Source organism: Sus scrofa, unplaced genomic scaffold, assembly GCF_000003025.6.
Source record: "Sus scrofa isolate TJ Tabasco breed Duroc unplaced genomic scaffold, Sscrofa11.1 Contig1914, whole genome shotgun sequence".
Lineage (NCBI taxonomy): Eukaryota > Metazoa > Chordata > Mammalia > Artiodactyla > Suidae > Sus > Sus scrofa.
The window spans coordinates 2,988,445-3,006,480 of record NW_018084979.1 but is presented as its reverse complement, the minus strand read 5'-3'; the positions used below and the strand labels follow the sequence as shown (position 1 = coordinate 3,006,480).

The following is an 18,036-nucleotide window of genomic DNA, read 5'->3' as shown; positions in this document are numbered from 1 at the left end:
TCCAGGCCTGGGAAAAGAAGCCGTTCACAGCAGAAAAAAAGCCTCTGAGGCCTCATGTGCAGGTGGCCCAAGCGTCCACGGACAGAACGCATGTGCACAATGTGACCCGTCCACAAAACGGAAGGTTATCCGGCCGTAAAAAGAACGGAGTCTGGACACGCGCTACAGCACGGCCACGTGAACACACGCCAAATGGAACGAGCCATCAAACATCGTCTGGCTCCATTCACGTGACCCATCCACGAAAGGCCAGGCCTAGTGACCAGAGGGCGGACTCGAGGTGGCCGGGTGCGGAAGGGGAGTGACTGCCGCCAGGCACGAGGGGACTTCGGGAATGATGGGAATATTCTAGAACTGGATCGCGACTGCACAGCCTTAAGGGTCTGCTAGAAAAACTAGCTCAATTTATACACTCACACTGGGTGAGGTTCTTTGTGTGTTTGTTCTTTTAGGGCTGCACCGTGGCATATGGGGGTTCCCAGGCTGGGGTGAAGTCAGAGCTGTAGCTGCCGGCCTACACCACAGCCACAGCCACAGCCACACGGGATCCGAGCCGCATCTGCAACCTAAACCACAGCTCACGGAAACGCCGGGTCCTTAACCCACTGAGTGAGGCCAGGGATCGAACCTGCGTCCTCATGGATACTAGTTGGGTTCGTAAGCTGCTGAGCCACTAGGGGAACTCCGGCAGGTGAGTTTTATGTGTGTAAATTAGGCCCCACAGAGCTGAGCTCACCTCCCCTCCTTCTGCTCGCCGTCTGACCGGCCGCTCTTCTAGGCCTGCCTTCTCACCACCCTCTCCTCGTCCGGCCCACACCTCCCGCCCACCGTCTCCCACCTGTCCACCCACCCCCCACCCATCGCGCACCTGTCCCTCCCCTCCCCCACCCACACGGTCACAGCCTTGACGACGCCACTTCCCCCACAGCTTCTGAACACGCCACTGAGAGCTGGGCCAGGGCTGCTCTTTATTGGCCAAAGCCCCTCCAGTCTCGATGGCGCACATCTGGGGGCCAGCGCAGGGGGCAGTGGAGAGAGGCGGTGGCACCCCTGGCCAGACCCTTCCTGTCCCCGAGGCCTGGATCCTTGTCTGCCTGTAGTTGAGTGGGGGCCGCAGGCCTGGCTACGGCCGAGGGCAGACCTCTCCCCACCCCCAGGGATGGGGTCTGCCCCCTCTGCCGAGCAGAGGCACCCAGGCCAGCCTGCTTCTGTTTGGGGCCCTCACCCACGCCCCATCCCCCACTCGGCCACCAAAGGACAGTAGAGACACATCATAGTTTATGAGAAACGACTGCTTCAGCTCAGCCGAGCGGGCTGGGAGGCAGAGCTGTGGAGCAGGGGCCCTCGCCCTGCCTGGCTCCAGTGGCTTTGGGGGAGGGGTCTGCGAGGGCCTGTCCCCAGAAGAATCGGGGCATCAGGTCACTGAAGAAGAGGGCGCAAGCTTGGTGGTGCCCTGGGGACACAGCCCCCTGACCCGGTCCCCTGCAGGCGGGCGCCAAGGTGCATGCGGTGTGGGGTAGGGGGTCGGGCCGTGACATTCAGAAAGCAGACTGCAGGGGGCTGGGGGCGTGCAGGCAGGCCTGGAGGGCGCCGCGCGGGCACGTGTCCCGGTGCCGGTTGGGGTCCCCGCCGCCAACACCCCAAAGGCTCCGGGAGGCTGCGGCGCGGGCCGCGTAAGGCACGGAGTGTGGTTTCCCGGAGACCTGGCGCCAGCCCGGCCGGGAGGAGCTCTGCGCGGTGATGCGTCCAGCAGCCCGGCCGTGGGTCCTCTCACTTGGCTCTGGGCCTGGGCCTGGGGCCTGCGGGGAGGGAGGAAAGGGCGCAGTCACGAGCAGCCTGGCTGGAAGGGGTGGCAGGGTGCGCCCCTCAGGGTCCCCAAGTCCACTCCGACCTCAGGCCCTTTCTGTGGAGCAGGGAGGCTCGCCCAGGAAGAAGGTGCGAGGTGACCCCCAGCAAGCTGGCACCTGTCCACCTGTCTAGGCTGGACTGCGCCTGGCCCGTTTCCTGGCTCCTGAGTGGGGCTGCTGGGGTCTCCAGGGCTTCCCCTCCCGAGTTGCGCTCCGTCTATGCTCCCGGAGCCCCGTGGAGGCCAGCTCTCCCTGGACGCCCTCCGTCACTTCCCCACCAGCCCCTCCCGCGTGTCTGCCTCAGCTCGGTCCTCAGGGCACCAGGGCCCCAAGGCCACCTGCCGGGCCGCTGCCCACCCAGCATCCCCTAGTCCGGGGGGGCTTGTGCCACTGCTCCCCAAATGCCCTGCCCCCACAGCCACCTGGGGCCAGGCGGTGTTGGCCTGAGGACCCCTGCTTGAAAGAAGAGTCACAGAAATGAGTGGCAGAAGCAGACGGCCTGTGTCACTCGACTGGGGCTCCATCCCAGCCCCACTGCCGGCCCCGGAGGAACGGTCAGCAGGACTGGGGGCGTGGGGCTTGTGCCCGAGAGGACCGGGGGGACGCAGGAGACAGCTTGATGCCACTCAGCCCGTGGCCACGGGACCTGGTGGCGGGGGGTGGGTGGGAGCACCCACACCTGAGGGCAGGGAGGTCACGGAAGGAACGAGGGGACAGAAATCCCAGGGCAGACGGGCCCGTCACCCCGCGTGTCACCCACTGTCTGCTCACCGACCAGGGTGAAAACTGTGGGACCACAGGCCCCTCTCATGGTGCTCTGGGGAGGCCTCAGGTCACGGGCATAGAACTCCTGCCCCAAACAACCTGGACCCAGTCAGGGGACCAACCAGACACCCCCAGAGTGTGTCTCCCACGATGTCAGCGTCACACACGACCAAAGGGGTGGATGTGTGGCCCTGGGCAGACCTCGTCCCCAGAAACCAAGCAACGCGGCTGAGAAGCAGACGGGGAGGAGGGCCGCCCCAGCGGGCGGGAGAGGCTGGCAGAGTGTCGGGGGTGCAGGAGAACGGCCCCGACGTCGGGGGCCCGGAGGACAGACCCAGGGACCAAGGGTCCTAGAAGTAGCTCTCAAGTCGGTCCGTGCAACAACTTTTCTGTCTTGTGCGCATTTTTGCGGTTTGGGACGAAAGGCAGGTGACGGTCCTTTGGACCTGCTTGTAAACCTCCTGATGAGCTGAAGCTTTTCCAGGAGAGAAGCTGGGGAGACGGGGAGGTGGGGCCCCTTCTCCCACCCTCGAGACCTGGATGACAGGAGCCATGTGCCCGCAGACGGTGGGGGGGGGTCCCAGGCGAGCAGACCCCACACGGGGCACCCTGACCTCTCGCCAGATGAGGCCATGGGTGGTGGCTATCCTCAAACTTATGGACTGCACACCCCAAGTGTTCCCCACACTCAGGGCCAGCAGCTGGGGCTACAAGGCCAGATCCAGGCCTCTGCTGGACATGCTGGCACCCATGGTGCCAAGCTCAGCAACCACCCAGGGGCAAACCCCAGAGCGGGGGATAAGAACTGTGCCTTCAGTGAGGATGCACGGGTGGGAACTGCCCTGTGCTGCACCCCAGCCTGGCCTGCGGCACCAGCCGGACCTCACCTTGGGGCCCTGGGTCCAAGCCCCACACACAGTGGGCTGCGAGTGCTCATGGGGCTCCTGGACGGGTGGTCGCACCTGTGAGCCTCGTCTAAGACCCTGACTGTCTCGCCCTGGCGGGGGTCCCAGGAGGCCGGAGCTGCTCCCGGGGGAGGCGCCTACACTCCCGCTGTCTCCAGGGCCTGGCCGACAGGGAGAGGAGGCCCGCGCACCCCTGCGGGGGCGGGTGGCCTGCCTGCCCTGGCGGCAGCCCCCGGGATCCTCCCTGTCCCCCTCTGCCTGCTTGGGCATGTGTGGCCGGCACGGGGCCAGAGGAGGGCTGAGATGCCCTGTGGACAAACATAGGGGCTGGGAGTTAGCCAGATGCTCGGGCCGGGCCACCTCAGCCTGTCCTGCCGGGCCTGGGGGCCGCGCCGTGCCCACCCTCAGAGGCCCTGCAGCCCTGCTCCCTGAGGGCGCCCGGCTGGCCCTGTCCACCCGCCCGCTGCCCGGCAGAGGCGGGAGGCTGCACCTCGTCACAGCAGGAGAGACCAGCTAAGCGGGTGTGGCTCCCGCCCTCCCGGAGAGGGAGGGAAGACGGGGCCAGCAGAGTCCCACCACCAGCGCCCAGGAGCGGGAGGGGAGCCGGGTTAGTGTCCAGGCGGGCCGGGCGCGGGGCCCTGCCTCTGCCGCCACCGTTAGTGCGAGCGCCAGGCTGCATACGTACCTCACTGGATCACACAGAGTCTTTTTGTTTTATTATCGTCAGGGTCAGGGGCAACCTCTGCTTCCAAATAAAAGAAACGCACTCAACAGCTGCTGGCTCATGAGCGGCCCTGCATCTGGGGCTGGCCCGCAGGGGCGTCGAGCCAACACGCGGCCGCGCCCCAGGCCCTACCTGCCGGGGGCGGCGCGAGGCTGGAGTCAGTGGGTTAGAGGCGCCAGGGCCCCCAAAGCTGCCTCGTCTGCGGCGGGCCACACTCTCCGGGGGAGGGCCAGGGCCCGGGATGGCCTAGCCATGACCACACGCCCAGGCCGCCACCCCCACCGCACCCTGCTGCCTCCCCCGCCCGGCACCCCTGCTCCCCGGAGGACAAGGAGGCACCGGAGGCCCTGCTTACCTTCCTGGTTCCTGGAGGGGCGCTTCTTCCTCCGCTTGCCTGTTCCCTTTGAGGTCCGGCCCTGGGCCCTGGGGAGGGTGCCAGACCCGGACGAGTCGGTCACTGCGTCCTCAGAGAAGGACTGGTCCAGGGAGGTGTCCAGGGCGGAGTCTGGGGCTGTGTTCTCCTCATCTTCGTCTCTGTCCCCGCCAGGGCCAGCAGCGGGGAGGCCCGCATGGCGGCCGTGGGCAGCCGAGTCCTCTGGGCCCTCGCCTGTGCGGTTGGCCACGGCCTTGGCAAGTTGGCTCAAACCCGCGGCTCCGGGGGGCTTGTCATTGGAGAAGCTGAGGGGCTTCAGAGCCTGGGCGTCTCCCAGCACCACCGGCCAGCCCTGTGCAGAGGGCTGGGAGCTCTGGGGGTCCTCCGTGGGCAGGAAATCACTGGCGTCCATGTACCAGGAAGAGCGCCTCTCCAGGGGCCCAGGAACCCCCTTCTCTGGCGGGTCTCGGGTGGGCTGTGGGCCGGCGGGGGCAGCGTCCGCAAGGTCCCAGCCCCGGGGCTCCTTGGTGGCGGCAGCGTTAAGACCCGACTCAGAGGCGGGAAGACTGGTGCCTCCCGCGGTGGCCGCTGCAGACGGAGTGGATGTTGGTGGAGGGCAGGGACTCCCCAGAGCTATCTGGGTCTCCAGGGTCCTGCCAAGCCCCCCCCGCCCAGGGCAGCCTTGCCCGGTGGCCAAGTGTGGGTTGACCCCGGGCAGCCCGGGCCCCGGTGTCCAGTCTGTACAGACATGGGAGAACAGGGACACTGGGCCCCAAGGTGATGGCACATGGCACCTGTGCCCCAGGGTCCCCAAGGTAGCCTCCCCAGGAGTGGAGATCCCAGCCTCTCCCACCACGTCGGACCCCTCTCAGCCTCAGGGGCATCTGTCAGTGGGCCCGCTGGCCCAGCCCTCCTGCGCCTGGGCGCTGGGCAGACGGCTGTCCCAGCAGCCGGGCAGCTCTCATGGCAGCAGAGACGGGAAGCACCGCAGGGGTGCCCACGTCTCAGGCAGCGGGGGAGGTGAGTGCTCCCGTGAAGTCAAGGAGGGCTTCCTGGAGGAAGGGAGGCCCTGAGCCGCCAGGACGGCAGAGGCAGGGATGGCGGGAAGGGAACGGCGACCGGGAGGTGGGCGAGGGTCTCACCGGGTGCCTTGTTCCTCGTGGGATCTGCGGCAGCCACCTTGCTGGCTGCCTCCGGGTCGGCTCGGCCGCGGGCCGTCTTCCGCAGCTGGAAGCCCTTCCTGATGTCGGCCAGCAAGGCGTCGATGACACACACCTCCTCCTGCTTCCCGCCTCCCTTCCTGACTGGGGAGCACAGAGCTCCTCAGAGATGCGGCTCCCAGGCCCGGCAGCCTGCCCGGAGGAGCTGCCGCAAGCCTTCTGCGGAGGGAGGCGCGGCCGAAGCCCAGACCCGCCGGCCCCGCCCCTGCTGCCCAGCCCTGGCCTCACCGGCCTTCCCGTCCTCGCCCCGCAGCCTCCGGGCCTCCTCCTCCTCCGCCAGCTGCTGCTTCCTCCTCTCGGCCTTGGCCGCCTGCTCCTTCCGGTCCTTGTTCTCCTGCAGGACGGTCGTGGTCCGTGACCCCCGCCCTCCAGCATCCCCGGAGCCCGGCCCCGAGGACCGAGCCCGCGCGCCCTGCCCGAGGACCGTGCGCACCACCTTAAGGGCGCGGAGGAAGAGGTCCCGGAAGGTCTTCATGGTGGCCAGCGTGTCTTCCAGGGACAGCTGCTGCGCGTCCTCACACAGGTAGCTGGCCAGCTCCTGCTTCTTCTGCTCGATGGCCTGGAACACCTCCTCCAGCTCCTGGGAAGCCGCGATGCTGGCCTGGGGGCACAGGGGTGGGATCCCGGCCCTGAGAGGGGCCACACAGGGCACAGCCCGGGCCGGAGCCCTGGGGAGGGCAGGGGTGGGGTCCACGGCCCCAGGAGGACAGGTGCCTGCCTGCACAGGCCCTGCAGGCAGCGTGGTCTCTGAGCACCTCAGCCCCAGGGTCGACGGAGACCCCCTCACCTGCAGGAACCACCCCGGGGGCCAGGGCAGGGGGCTGCCTCCTGCCGGGTCCCTCCCGCCGGGTGCCCCCCGCCCCCGCCCGGCGCGCTCTCCTACCTGAGGGACCCCGGGCCGCCGCCTCCACCCGGGCCCCTGGCCCAGCACTTGCCTGGAGGCGTTGGCTGTACTGCTCCTGCACCTCCGGGACCGAGGAAGACACCTTCTGCTGCATCTCCAGAAGCTTCTTCAGGTTGGTGCTGGACTCCGAGCGGATGATCTCAAGGTTGATCCTGAGGCGCCAGAGGGCAGGCAGGGTCAGGGCATGCTGACGTTCAGCCTTGCTGGGACGTCGAGGGGCCCCCTGCGGCACGCCACAGGGACAGCGGGGCCTGACCCGTCCCCCTGGGGGGATGACCCCACCCTGGGATAGAGGGGACCCGACCCCCCCCAGGGACAGAGGGGACCCAACCCCCCCTGCCCCGGGGACAGCGGGGGCCTGACCCATTCCCCCGGGGAGAGAGGGGACCTGATCCCCCCCCAGGGACAGAGGGGACCCGACCCACCCTGCCCCGGGGACAGCGGGGGCCTGACCCATTCCCCCGGGGACAGAGGGGACCTGACCCCCCCAGGGACAGAGGGGACCCGACCCACCCTGCCCCAGGGACAGCGGGGACCTGACCCCCCCTGCCTCGGGGATAGCGGGGGCCTGACCTCATCCCTCTGGGGACAGAGGGGACCTGACCCACCCCTGAAGTCTGCCAGAGCTATGGGGTGGGCTGAGCACGTGGGTGAAGGGCCGGCCATGGGAGGTGCTGGGCCTGCAGTGTTAGGACTGTGACCCCAGTGGCTCTTCCTGGTCTCCTGGCCTGACCCTCTGCCAGGTTCTGCAGCCCCAGGACCGGAGCGCCTTCCGTGGGGCCGGCAGGGCCTGAGCTGGGAGTGTGCCCCTGGGGTTGGATGGCCGGGCTGCCCTCGCAGAGCTGCCCCTGGGTCACGTGTCCCCACGGCCCCTGCTTCTCTGGGCCTCAGCTTCCCTGTCTGTCCGTGGGGGTGGCACGGCCTGACTTGTACAGGCTAACCTTGCAAAGAGGCCATGGGAGACCAGCCCCTGGCATGGCCATGGCCAGGCCACTCCCTGTCCCACTCGTCCTCAGGGTCCTCCTGGTCTAGGGCACATGGGCCGGGCCACAGGGCACAAGAGGTCCTGGCCCAGGTGGGAGGTTGGGTGGGAGGTGCCTACCCTGCAGCTTGGGAGGGCAGCTCCAGGTCCTGGGGCAGCTGCAGGAGGCCCGGGTGGCTCTCTTCCACCTCCTGCAATGCCAGGTCACTGTGAGACCCGCGGAGGCTGCCGCGGGCCCCGGGCGTGCCCGACTCGCCCCAACCCCCAGCCCTCAGCAGCTCCGGGCCCGGCCATGACCCTGACATTTTGGCTTTCCACAGGGTCTGGACAGGGGAGCGCTGCCGGGCGCGGGCAGGACGAGAAGGGAAGGTCAAGAGCTTGAATGCCCCCCTGCCCAGTGTCCCCGGCCCGCGGGGCACCTCCAGCACGTGGTGCAGCAGTGTCACGCGGCCCTGCTGGGACTTGGTCTCCGTGAGCTTCAGCAGCGTGCTGATCTTGAAGCCGTCGGCGTCCCCCGTGTGGCTGCCCTGCGGGGGGACAGGGTCAGTCTCCCGGCCTGGACGGGGCAGGGCGTGAGGGCGCCTGGGTGCTGCCACTTACGTAGTTGAGGAAGTTTCCAATCTTCAGGATCAGCTGGCAGAAGATAGGCAGCTGGTGGCTGGTGAGCAGGCCTGCGGGGATGGGAGGGGGTCCCTTCACCGCCTCCGCTCGGCTCAGCCCAGCCTCCGCGGGCTGAGGCCAAGGGGCAGAGCGGCGGAATCCTGACCACAAGCGAGCCTGGGGGCTCCGGGAGCAGGCCGCCCCAACCTTGCCTGGCTCCCTGACCCTCAGGACCCCGGGGGCTGACGGCCACTGCTTGTTCTGTGGGTGAGGACGTGGAGGAGAACCTTCTAGAACCCGTGGCCACCTTGGCTCTCAGCCGTGCGGCCCAGGTGGTGGGCCACGCATCACGCGTGTCAGGGTTCCTGCCCCGTGGCCGCGGCAACTCCCGGCCAGACCCTGGCTCAGGGAAAGCACTGTGTGCGTGTGCGTCTGCGTGGGTGTTTGTGTGCATGTGCACGTGAGCGTGCCCAGCGTGGGCCTCAGGACCAGGACGGTCCTCAGTGAGGGGCAGCTGGGCACCCACAGGTCCCCCCCCGCCGCCCAGGCCAGCCTGCCCCCAGCTTCGCGGCCCCACTCACTCTCGCAGGCGGCGAGCAGCAGCCGGGCCTTGGGCCGCACCATGTCCAGCACGACGGCCGTGCCCTCACACAGCAGCATGCATTCCACCCGAAGCTGGTAGCTGGGGGCAGAGCAGGCGCGCAGGTGCTTAGGGGCTGGGGCCTCCCGACACCTCCCAGGCCCGGCCCTCTGAGCCCAGGCACTTTCTGGGGCCAGGCCCCAGGTGGGACTCGGCAGGATGGGGTAGGGGGTGGCAGGCGCTTCAGACAAGCACCCAGGTGCCAAGGATGAGAGCGGCTGCCCCCCTGCAGGCACCCCTCCCTTCTAGAACAGCCGAGAGCATGTCCAGGGCTCACAGGAGGGCCTGGCCGGCCTGCACGAGGCCACAGGGCCCTGCCCGCTGCCTATTCTCCACGCCGCCGCCGCCGGCCTGGAAGAGCCCAGCCCCACAGGAGCCCCGTGGCTGAGACCCGCACCCGCTTCGTGGAACCCTGGGGAGGGGCCTGCACAGCCCAGCTCTGGCTCTCAAGCTCCCACCCCCCGCGGGTGCGCCCTGGGGCCGCGGGGCTCACCAGGGGGTGCCCAGCAGGAGGAGGTAGAACTGGTCAGCACTGGCTAGCTTGGCCCGATCCTCCGAGAAGGCCCGCAGGTTCTCGATCTGCAGGAGGAGGCCCACGCGTGGGATGCTCGCCGGGCGTGGCCCTGGGCCAGCCGGGAGCCGGACGCTGCCCAGGGCCGCGGCCGCTCGTCCCGCTCACCTCGTGCTTCTCGGGAAGGAGCTTCAGGAGCTGCTTGAGGACCTCCACGTCGAACTTGGTGGTGTCCCCGGCCCGGATCATGGCGACGACCTCCTCATTGGAGCTGGGGCGAGAGGTGGGGGGCAGAGGGAGGCTCCGGGCTCCCCCCTCGGCCTTCTCGGGGCTCTGCCAGCCTGGCATGGCCCTTGGCCCACGACGCCTCTGCTGGCCACCCCCGGGTTTCCTCCCACACCTATGAGGCCGGGCCCAGGGCTGCAGGGGCAGCGGTCAGCCCCTGCACGGGTCACACAGGGACGAGGCTGAATGACACACCCCGTCTGCCATAGCGTCCCCTGCCGCCTCCTTCCAGGGGATGCTCAGGACACCGGGGCTGGCTTGGCGGAGGGCCGGACTCAAGGGCTGAGAGGCGGGGCCAGGTCCTCACCCTGGTGCAGCCACCGCCTGTCTGTGGCTTTAGGGAACCCCAGCCTCTCCCTGGGTCTCATTTTCCCCAGGGCGTCCGGCCTGCTGTCGGCAGGGCCCCCAGCTGGGGTCGCCTGTGGCTGTGAGCCCCTCATCTCCAGCCCCAGGGCTGGGAATGTGCACGTTCCAGGGACGGCCTGCAGAGGGCACTGCGGAGCCCAGGCTAGGCAGTGAGGGCAGAGGCTGGGCGTCTGGCTGGGCTTGGCGGGAGGGGCTGGCCCTGTGACTCTGGCTGCCTCCGGATCCGCGGTGCTCACCATTTGAACTGCTTCAGGAAGATGTTGAGGTTCAGGCTCTTCTTGGAATCCAGAAAAGTGATCTGGAAAACATCCCGGCCCATCAGTGCCTGGGGGGTGGGCATGCCCCCCCAAGCCCTGGCCCCACGCCTACCTCTTTGGGCTCCTTCCTGGCCGGGGCGGCCACCTGCTCCTTGGGCTTGGCCACGGGGAAGGAGAAGAGCCGCTCGATGCTGGAGAAGTCGGGCTCCACCACTTCGGCGTCCGGGCTGCTCAGTGACGCCCACATGGAGCTGCTCTCTGGGGGCGAGGGGCGGCCAGTCAGGGATGTCCTGCCTGGGGCCCTTCCGGGGCGCCTGGCGACGGACGGAAGCCCTCCAGCTGCCGTCAGGCTGTGCGCGCCTTCGTATGCGCAGGCCCGTGTCCCGGCTGGAAGGCGACCCTCCAGCCGGTCTTAGACTTGACCTTTTCTGAGCCCCCACACCCCCAGACCCCCAGGGGCCTGGGCAGTGCCGGGGCTGCAGCGTCAGACACACACACCGGCCTGCAGGGGGCGTGAGGGAGGAGAGGGTCCTGGGTGGGGACCTCGGACCTGTTCCTGCCCCCTGCCGGGACCACACGGCAGCCGAGCCCCATGGTGGGCTGGGTCTCACCCTGGGCCACACTGGACGGCAGCTTCTGCCAGTTCAGCTTCTTCATGCGCAGGGTGGGTGGGTTCACCCGCCGGTGTCTGGGGACCCAGGCGGAGCCCAGGCCGTGGTCCACCTGGGCCACAATGATCTCCTCCTCGCCACTCACTGCAGGGGGCCCGAAGGTGCCCGGCAGGGGTGGGGGTGGGGGCGGGCCCCCCATGCCCGGGAGTGGAGGTGGGGGGGTATGGTCCCACCAGGGCCAGGCGGTGGCGGTGGCGGTGGGGGGGGTGGCGGGGGTGAGGGGACCGCAGCCCTCAAGCCTGGCAGGGGTGGCGGCGGTGGAGGGGGGGGTGGGGAGGGGGCGGGGGCGCGGCAGTTGTGCCAGGGAGGGGGGGTGGGGGAGGCGGAGGGGGCCCGGCAGTTGTGCCAGGGAGGGGGGGCGCGGGGGGGGGTGGGGCGGGCTCCCGCTGCTCCAGGCCTGTCGGCTGTGGAGCCATCAGGCCACTCTCGCTCTGGACGCTGGCAACGTGCAGGCTGGCGAGGGCCACCGCTGGCTGCTGGGCCTCCAGCTCCGCCTTCGGGGCACCAGCCCTTTGCGGGGAGCTGCCCCTCTGACTCTGGCCCAGGTCGACCTGGACGCTCTTGTGCGCCTTGTCCAGGGAGCGCGGGCGGGGCCGCCCCTTGAGGGACAGGAGCCTCTGGATCATCTCCTCCAGGGAGCACTCGCGGGCTGCGGAGGGGACGTCGGGTCAGCGTAGGGGCAGCGGGAACGCTGCGGCCCCTCCCTCGGACAGGGCCGGGCCAGGGGCTCAGGCCAGCCCCCTTCCCCACGGGCTAAGAAGCCGGTGTCTGCCCCGCAGGCTGGGGTCAGGGAGGGAGCTGTGGGCCGGGCTCCCCGACTCACGGTCATTGGCCAGGAGCACAGCCCGGTTCACCAGGCTCTCCAGGGCCTCCCAGAGCAGCTGGCTGGAGCGGAGGCTGGGCTCCAGGAGCAGGAGGCCTTGCAGCATGGCCAGCAGGTGTGCAGAAGCTGGGGAGCAGCTCACCTGGGTGGGCGGAGGGGACTGGAGGTCAGCAGCCGACCCCTCCCCGGGTGGGCGAGGAGCGTCTGCCCACCCCCCCCCCGCCGCCGCTCCACACCCGGCAGGGGCCCTGCATCAGAGCTCCCCACAGGTGCACTGGTGACCTCTGGGTCGGGGACGCCGTGAGGGGGCTGCCCGTGCGTCGTGGGATGTCAGGCAGCACCCCGGCCCCCACACACCTGAAACCAGTAGCACCCCTGCCCAGCTGTGAGGTTTCTGGGTGCCCTGGGGACACCAGCCCTTGGGCTGAGCTGGACCAGAACTCAGCCTCCTGGCCTCTTACTGGTCCTGAGGTGCCCTCAGCCGCCCTCACAGTGGCTGGTCTGCTGGGTCCAGGACAGCCCAGCCCAGCGCCCATCCCTCCCTGGAGCGGGTGCCAGATGGCAGGTCTGGCGGGGCAGGAGCCCCCCCCGCCCGCCCGCCCAGCAGCCCACCTTGTGGAAGAGGGAGGCGAAGACCTCCTGGTGGCTGCTGACGTCGATGCCGCCGCTGACCCGCAGCAGCTCCTCCTCGTCCTCCGCCTTGGCCTCCGCGAAGGCCTCGAGCTGGATCAGCAGGTCCACGTCCTCCAGGTCTCTGGGGCGGGAGGGGTCGAGTGGGTCGAGCTGGCCGCCCCCACCCGCCTCCCCTCCCTGGACAGACGCACAGACAACCCTGAGCAGGGCCCATGGCACTGCCAGGGGGCAGCGTGGGGGGAAGGTCCTCCCCTGGGGGCCGGAGGGCAGGGTGGCACCGAGACCACGGCTGAGGGGTCTGCCCGCCTCTGCGAGGAGGGGCCGGGCTTCTGCCCGAGCGGCAGGGAGGGTGGGGGGGCTGACACTCACTGAGCCGGGACCTGCCTGTCACCTCAGCCTGGGCAGTGAGCAGCGCCCTCAGCGCCAGGGAGGGCCCAGCGAAACAGCACCAGCCACACCACGTCAGGCTCTGCCTCCTGGGGTCGCCCTGCCCGAGATAACTTTCCTGGGGGCGGGGGCCCCACCCTAGAGAGGGGTGCCCATGAGGCCCGGGACGGGGTTCTTGGCCGTTGGGTTCTTGGGTACTGTTTAAATTCGAATTTGAGGTAAACAATAAAGGTGTTTAGCATAAGTATATCCCGTGCAACAGCTGGGATATACTTGTGCCGGGCGACCTGCTGTCTGTCTACGGATCCAGGTGAACCCGGTAACCTGGGCAGCCTGCACAACGGCCTGTCCAGCAGTGCTGGGGACGGCAGTGGGTTCTCTGGGGCCCAGCCCCAGGAGCGGGGGCCGGTAGGGGCTGCCCCCAGAACCCCCTTCCCTGCCCATCTGGAGGCATGGTTTGGGACCTGGCATGGGGGTGGCTGATCTGGGAACTCACCGGAGCCGCGACAGAACGTCCAGCAGCTGCAGTCCTGGGAAGGGGCGGACAGGGTCAGCGGGCCTCGGCTGCTCTGTCCGGCCCTCCCCACCCCGTCACTCAGCCTGTGGCCTTCGTCCCCACCTGCCCTTTCCCTGGGCCCACTCCCACCACCCAAGGCGCCCAGGCCAGGGGGCAGGAGGGGAGCCCACTCCCTGGGGGCACCGGGGACATGAGGCTCTGGGGAGACCGCCCTGGGCAGAGAGTGGTGCCCACTAAGCAAGCGGGACCGAATGTCAGACCACCCGCCTCCCCCCAGGGCCCGCAGCCTCAGCCCGGAGCGCCTGGCACTGAGAGCCTCCAGGGCTGAGGTCCTGGGGCCCCAGGGCCACTGAGGGGGGCAGGAGGCTTCCCAGGCCTATGACTGAGCCCCCCTGGGGCCCCGGGGCGGAGGTGGCGGGCGTACCGATGAACTCGCTGCGCAGCTGGGCGCGGGCGCGGACGTCCTCCGGGCCCAGGATGATGGCATTGACCACGCTGAGCAGGGTGGCCACGTAGGGCACGTTGTCGCTGTGCGAGAGCTCGTTCATGATGACGCTGAAGCGGTACTGCTGGCTGCACACCGTCTGCGGGGCGGGCAGGGGTCAGCGTGACTCCCGGACCCCACCAGGCCCCCCCCACCGCTCACCTTGTAGTGGTCCAGGGCGTCCAGGGTCAGGGCGTGGCCGTCGGGCGAGTAGATGCAGAGGGCGGCCAGCAGCTCAAACACCTGCTTCTTGACCATGACGTTGGATGTGTCCAGAGCTGCCGAGAGCAGGGAGCCCTTCAGACGGGCCCTCCTCCCCGCCTGTGCGCCCCACACTTCAGCTGCGAAGGTGCCTGCTGGCAGAGGCCAGGGGCGCTGGACGCCGCTCCCTGCCCACATCAGGCGCTGGCCTCTCCAGACGTGCTGGGCCGCCCCCAGGACCACGGGGAGGGGCCCAGAGGCAGGTGTGGCCCCAGCCCCCTGGGGTACGCTGGCCGGCCCCCAGTTCTTAGAAAGGCCCCGCTGGCTCTGGGCCCCAGGCCCGCGATGGCACACCGCCGAGGACTGAGCCACCTTTTCTCCAAACTCGGCACCCACAGTGTTTACGACAGACAGCCTGCAAGGTCTCTTTGTCCCCACGTAGCCCAGCACCCCACTTTGTTCCCAGAGCTGGGAACGCTTCGGCCACGGCTCTTGGCTGGCCCTGCTACAAACAAGTCACGAAGGACTCCAGGCAGAAACAGCCGGGCCTGGGCCGGGTCAGCGAGAATGAGGTGGTTCCACCAAGGGCCACCTGGGCTCTCTCCCCAGGGTTGGCACTACGTCTGGCCGTGGTCTGGGGCGACCTCCTCAGAGGGGTGACCGAGAGCTGGAACATGAAGGGTGAGCAGGACTTCACAGGTGACGAGGAGGCGGGGGCTGGGCGGGCAGCTCAGGAGAGAGACACCCGTCCCCCGCCCCCCAGCCTGGGGAGACCAGAGCAGGGGCAGGGGGCGGGGTGGGACTGGAGGGCGATGCACGAGCAGGGGCCGGCCAGACCTGAAGGGCCGAGGCCCCGCTAAGGCGGAGCAGCTCAGAGCCAGGTGGAGCATAAGCTGGGCCACTCAAGCGGATGGGTGTTTCTGACCCAGGTCAGTCCAGCTGCCACAGTGTGGCCAGGGCCCTAGAGGCCAGGGACTGGGGAGGGGGCGGGGTGGGAAAGCAGGGCAAAGTCACAGAATGGAAGGGGCCACCAGGGGCAGCTGGTGGAGGATCTCGGCTCCAAGGTGACGTGGAGCTCTCGGACCTGGGCAGATGGCACACGGGTTCCTCCTCCAGGAAGCCCTCCTGCCTGCCAGACCGAGCCCTCTGCTCCCACGCCCAGCACTCCCTCACCTTCCCCGGCGGGAGCCCCGGCTCACCCTGGGAGAGCTGGCGCACGTAGGCCTGGTTGCTCAGGATGTACTGGATGCCCTCCTGTGAGTTCATGACGGCGCGCACGCAGCTGATGCACGTGAGCTGCAGCAGGGCGTCTGCGATGCGCGCCACGCCGCGGCCCGACAGGCGCGCCAGGGCCTCCAGCAGCAGATCCAGGCCGCTCTGCTCCAGGAACTGCACCATCCAGCCACCGTCGCTGCTCTCCAGGCGCTTGCGCAGGCCCGAGTAGTTGACCACGGAGGGCATTTGGAGGAGCCGGGTACACAGCTCGGGGTCGGCGTTCTCCAGGTTGGCCTCCGTGGGGTCTGAGTCCTGCGGCCCCAGCTTCTCCTTCAGCGCCGCCCACTTGCGCTGCGCGCCCTCCTTCACCGACATCTTGCTCAGCTGCGGGGCCAGGGCAGCGGGGTGTCAGCCTGGTGTCACCTGGAGCCCACCCCGTACGGGCGGACCTGCGAGCCAAGGGGCCAGGGCCCAGCTCGGCCCCGGGCCAGCAGCCGACAGCGCCCTGTTTCACGTCTCCACCCGCCAACGCGGGGCTCCCCGCGCTTCCAGCCGACGCCCAGGACCCTCTGCCAGCAAGCCCTCGTCCCACCAGGGCGGCCGCTGCCCACGGGCCTCCCCCGGGCCAGGTGCTCCTCCCACCCATCCCTGTCCCGGTTGTCACGGCAACTAAGGAGCCAGCACCGCGGCCCCAGGAGGCTACACTGGCAGGAACACCACTGACCCTGTGGTTCGCAGGCAGCAAACACGGCCTCTAGGGCTCCCTAAACTGGCCCCCAGGGTGCTCCTCCCCCACCCAGCGGACAGGCTCAGAAGGGGACAACAGGGTGGGCGGGGACAATTCCAGGCTGCCTACGGAACCAGGAATGTGGCCGGGGAGGGGGGCCGACTTGAGAGTCATGGTCGGTGCCCACTCGGGTCTGGGCCAGACCGGGGCCCTGCGGGCAGCAGCCCTGCCAGGCTCCAGCTTCCGTGGGCCTCAGGCGGCCAAGCCGCGTGCGGTGGAACACTGGGGTCCCCCAGGCCGAGGTTCGTGGAGACGGACCTGGGTGCATCGCAGCAAGAAGTGCCAGAGACCCTCCCCCAGAGGGTGAGCGGGTGGCCGGGCCCAGAACGTCCCCAACACGGGCCATGTCCGAAAGAGAACAGCAGGACAGGCGGGCTACGCCTGTCAGCACCACTCCCACCAAGCCCCCCTTCCTGGGGCCGTGGGCCGTGACGCTGTCCCAGCCACAGCCCCTGGGACTGGCCCCAAAGGTCAGGGGCAGCCAGGCTCTTCTGCGGCCATGTATGGCTCGAGTCTTATATTTAGCATGGGAGGGAGGCCGAGGGACAGGGCATGGTGACATCACTGCACCTCGAACCAGCACGGCCCGCCCCGCCCCTTGGCCTCCCACCACCACAGGTAGGCACGGTGGACCCCACTTCACGGGAGGGGACATGGAGGTGGCACCCAGGGAAGCCGGATCACAGGCCCGCGGTGCCAGAGCTGAGACTGGACCCCAGAGGGTGGCCTGGGCCCTGGAGAAGCGGACGTCCAGCGCGGTTTCACCCCAGGGGCTGCCGGCCCTGGCAAGTGAGAGTGGAGACCCCAGGGGCCATCTGAGGTCACTCAGGAGACAGGTGGAGTGGGGCCAAGAGCCCAGGTGCCCGTCAAGGGCTTGGCTCCGAGTCCCAGTGCTCCGTTGTCACTCCCTGAGGTCCCGCTCACCCTCCGCCTTGGCGAGCTGCCCGAGCCCACCCCCAGCCGGCCGGGAGCAGAGAGAACAGCCCCTCCTGTTTGCAGTGGTTCCACACCAGGGGAGCAGCACCCTGGCTCCCACCTGCCCCGAGGGACCCCCCTCCACCGCCGGAGGCAGCCTGGCTGTGTGTGCACCAGCTCTGGCCCTCATCCGCAGACCCTGGCCAAGCCACCCGTTCCGTCTGAGCACCAGCATCAGGATGCTGGCAGCAGACTACTGGGGGGGGGTGCTCGTCGGCCCTCCCCCAGGGGCCCCCGCAACCTGGGTCCAGCGCAGGCTGTGACTTCAGGGTTTAAGCCCCCCTCCCAGGCGTGGCCGCCGTGGGCCCCACGGACTCACCCAGATACGCAGGACCTTCCGGCCACCTCTGCCCACCCATTCCAGGCCCTGCCTCGGGCTGCTCCTCACACTCTCCTGGCTTCTCATCAGTGCCACCTGCACTGCCTGGCTCCAGTCGAGGCCCTGGTCCCTCCTGGGCAGCCTCTGGGGGGAGGGGCACTGCCACCAGCACCACGAAGAGCTCGGCAGACGGACCTCTGCACACACTGCTGCCCGCCTGGGGTGCTGCTGCTTAAGGACCCAGAACTGACCCCTCCCGCCCCGGTTGGCCCGAGTCCCTGGCTGCTTGGCACAGGCTGAGTGGACATGGCATGGACTCTGACAGGCCAGGCTCTGGCATCCCACGTGTCCTCTCTAGCCAAGAGCCCTGGGGTCCCTGGGTATAGAAAACTTCTCAGGGATGGCCACTGCCACCATGCCTGCCCCCCCCCCGCCCCCGCCCCTCGCCGGGGCTGCCCAGTGCTCCCCGTACAGCCCCAGTTCCTGGGCCCGCAGGCTCGCTGCCCTGAAAGACCCTATACATGGGGCCCCTCGGTCTGTGGGGAAGAGAAGCACAGCAGGTGACCAGCCCTCTGCCCAGCCGTCCACAAAGGGGCCTATGCTGTGTGCCCGGTGCTGTGTGCCACGTCATGCAGCCAAGCTGCA

At 69.0% G+C, this 18,036-nt stretch overlaps 1 protein-coding gene across 1 annotated transcript; it reads right to left on the bottom strand.

The window, feature by feature from the left end:
* Positions 1-944: 944 nt before the first annotated feature.
* Positions 945-17,770, bottom strand: INF2 (inverted formin, FH2 and WH2 domain containing). Its single transcript, XM_021081515.1, is given in 24 exon segments — positions 945-1,799; positions 4,597-5,202; positions 5,757-5,918; positions 6,063-6,168; positions 6,271-6,435; positions 6,770-6,890; positions 7,841-7,911; positions 8,140-8,247; positions 8,321-8,391; positions 8,902-9,002; positions 9,454-9,539; positions 9,640-9,742; positions 10,359-10,420; positions 10,492-10,637; positions 10,991-11,221; positions 11,224-11,347; positions 11,350-11,699; positions 11,874-12,015; positions 12,486-12,627; positions 13,390-13,423; positions 13,835-13,994; positions 14,057-14,172; positions 15,295-15,694; positions 17,392-17,770. Coding segments are annotated over 24 exon segments (3,723 nt in total). The 5' UTR covers positions 17,479-17,770; the 3' UTR covers positions 945-1,770.
* Positions 17,771-18,036: the final 266 nt, after the last annotated feature.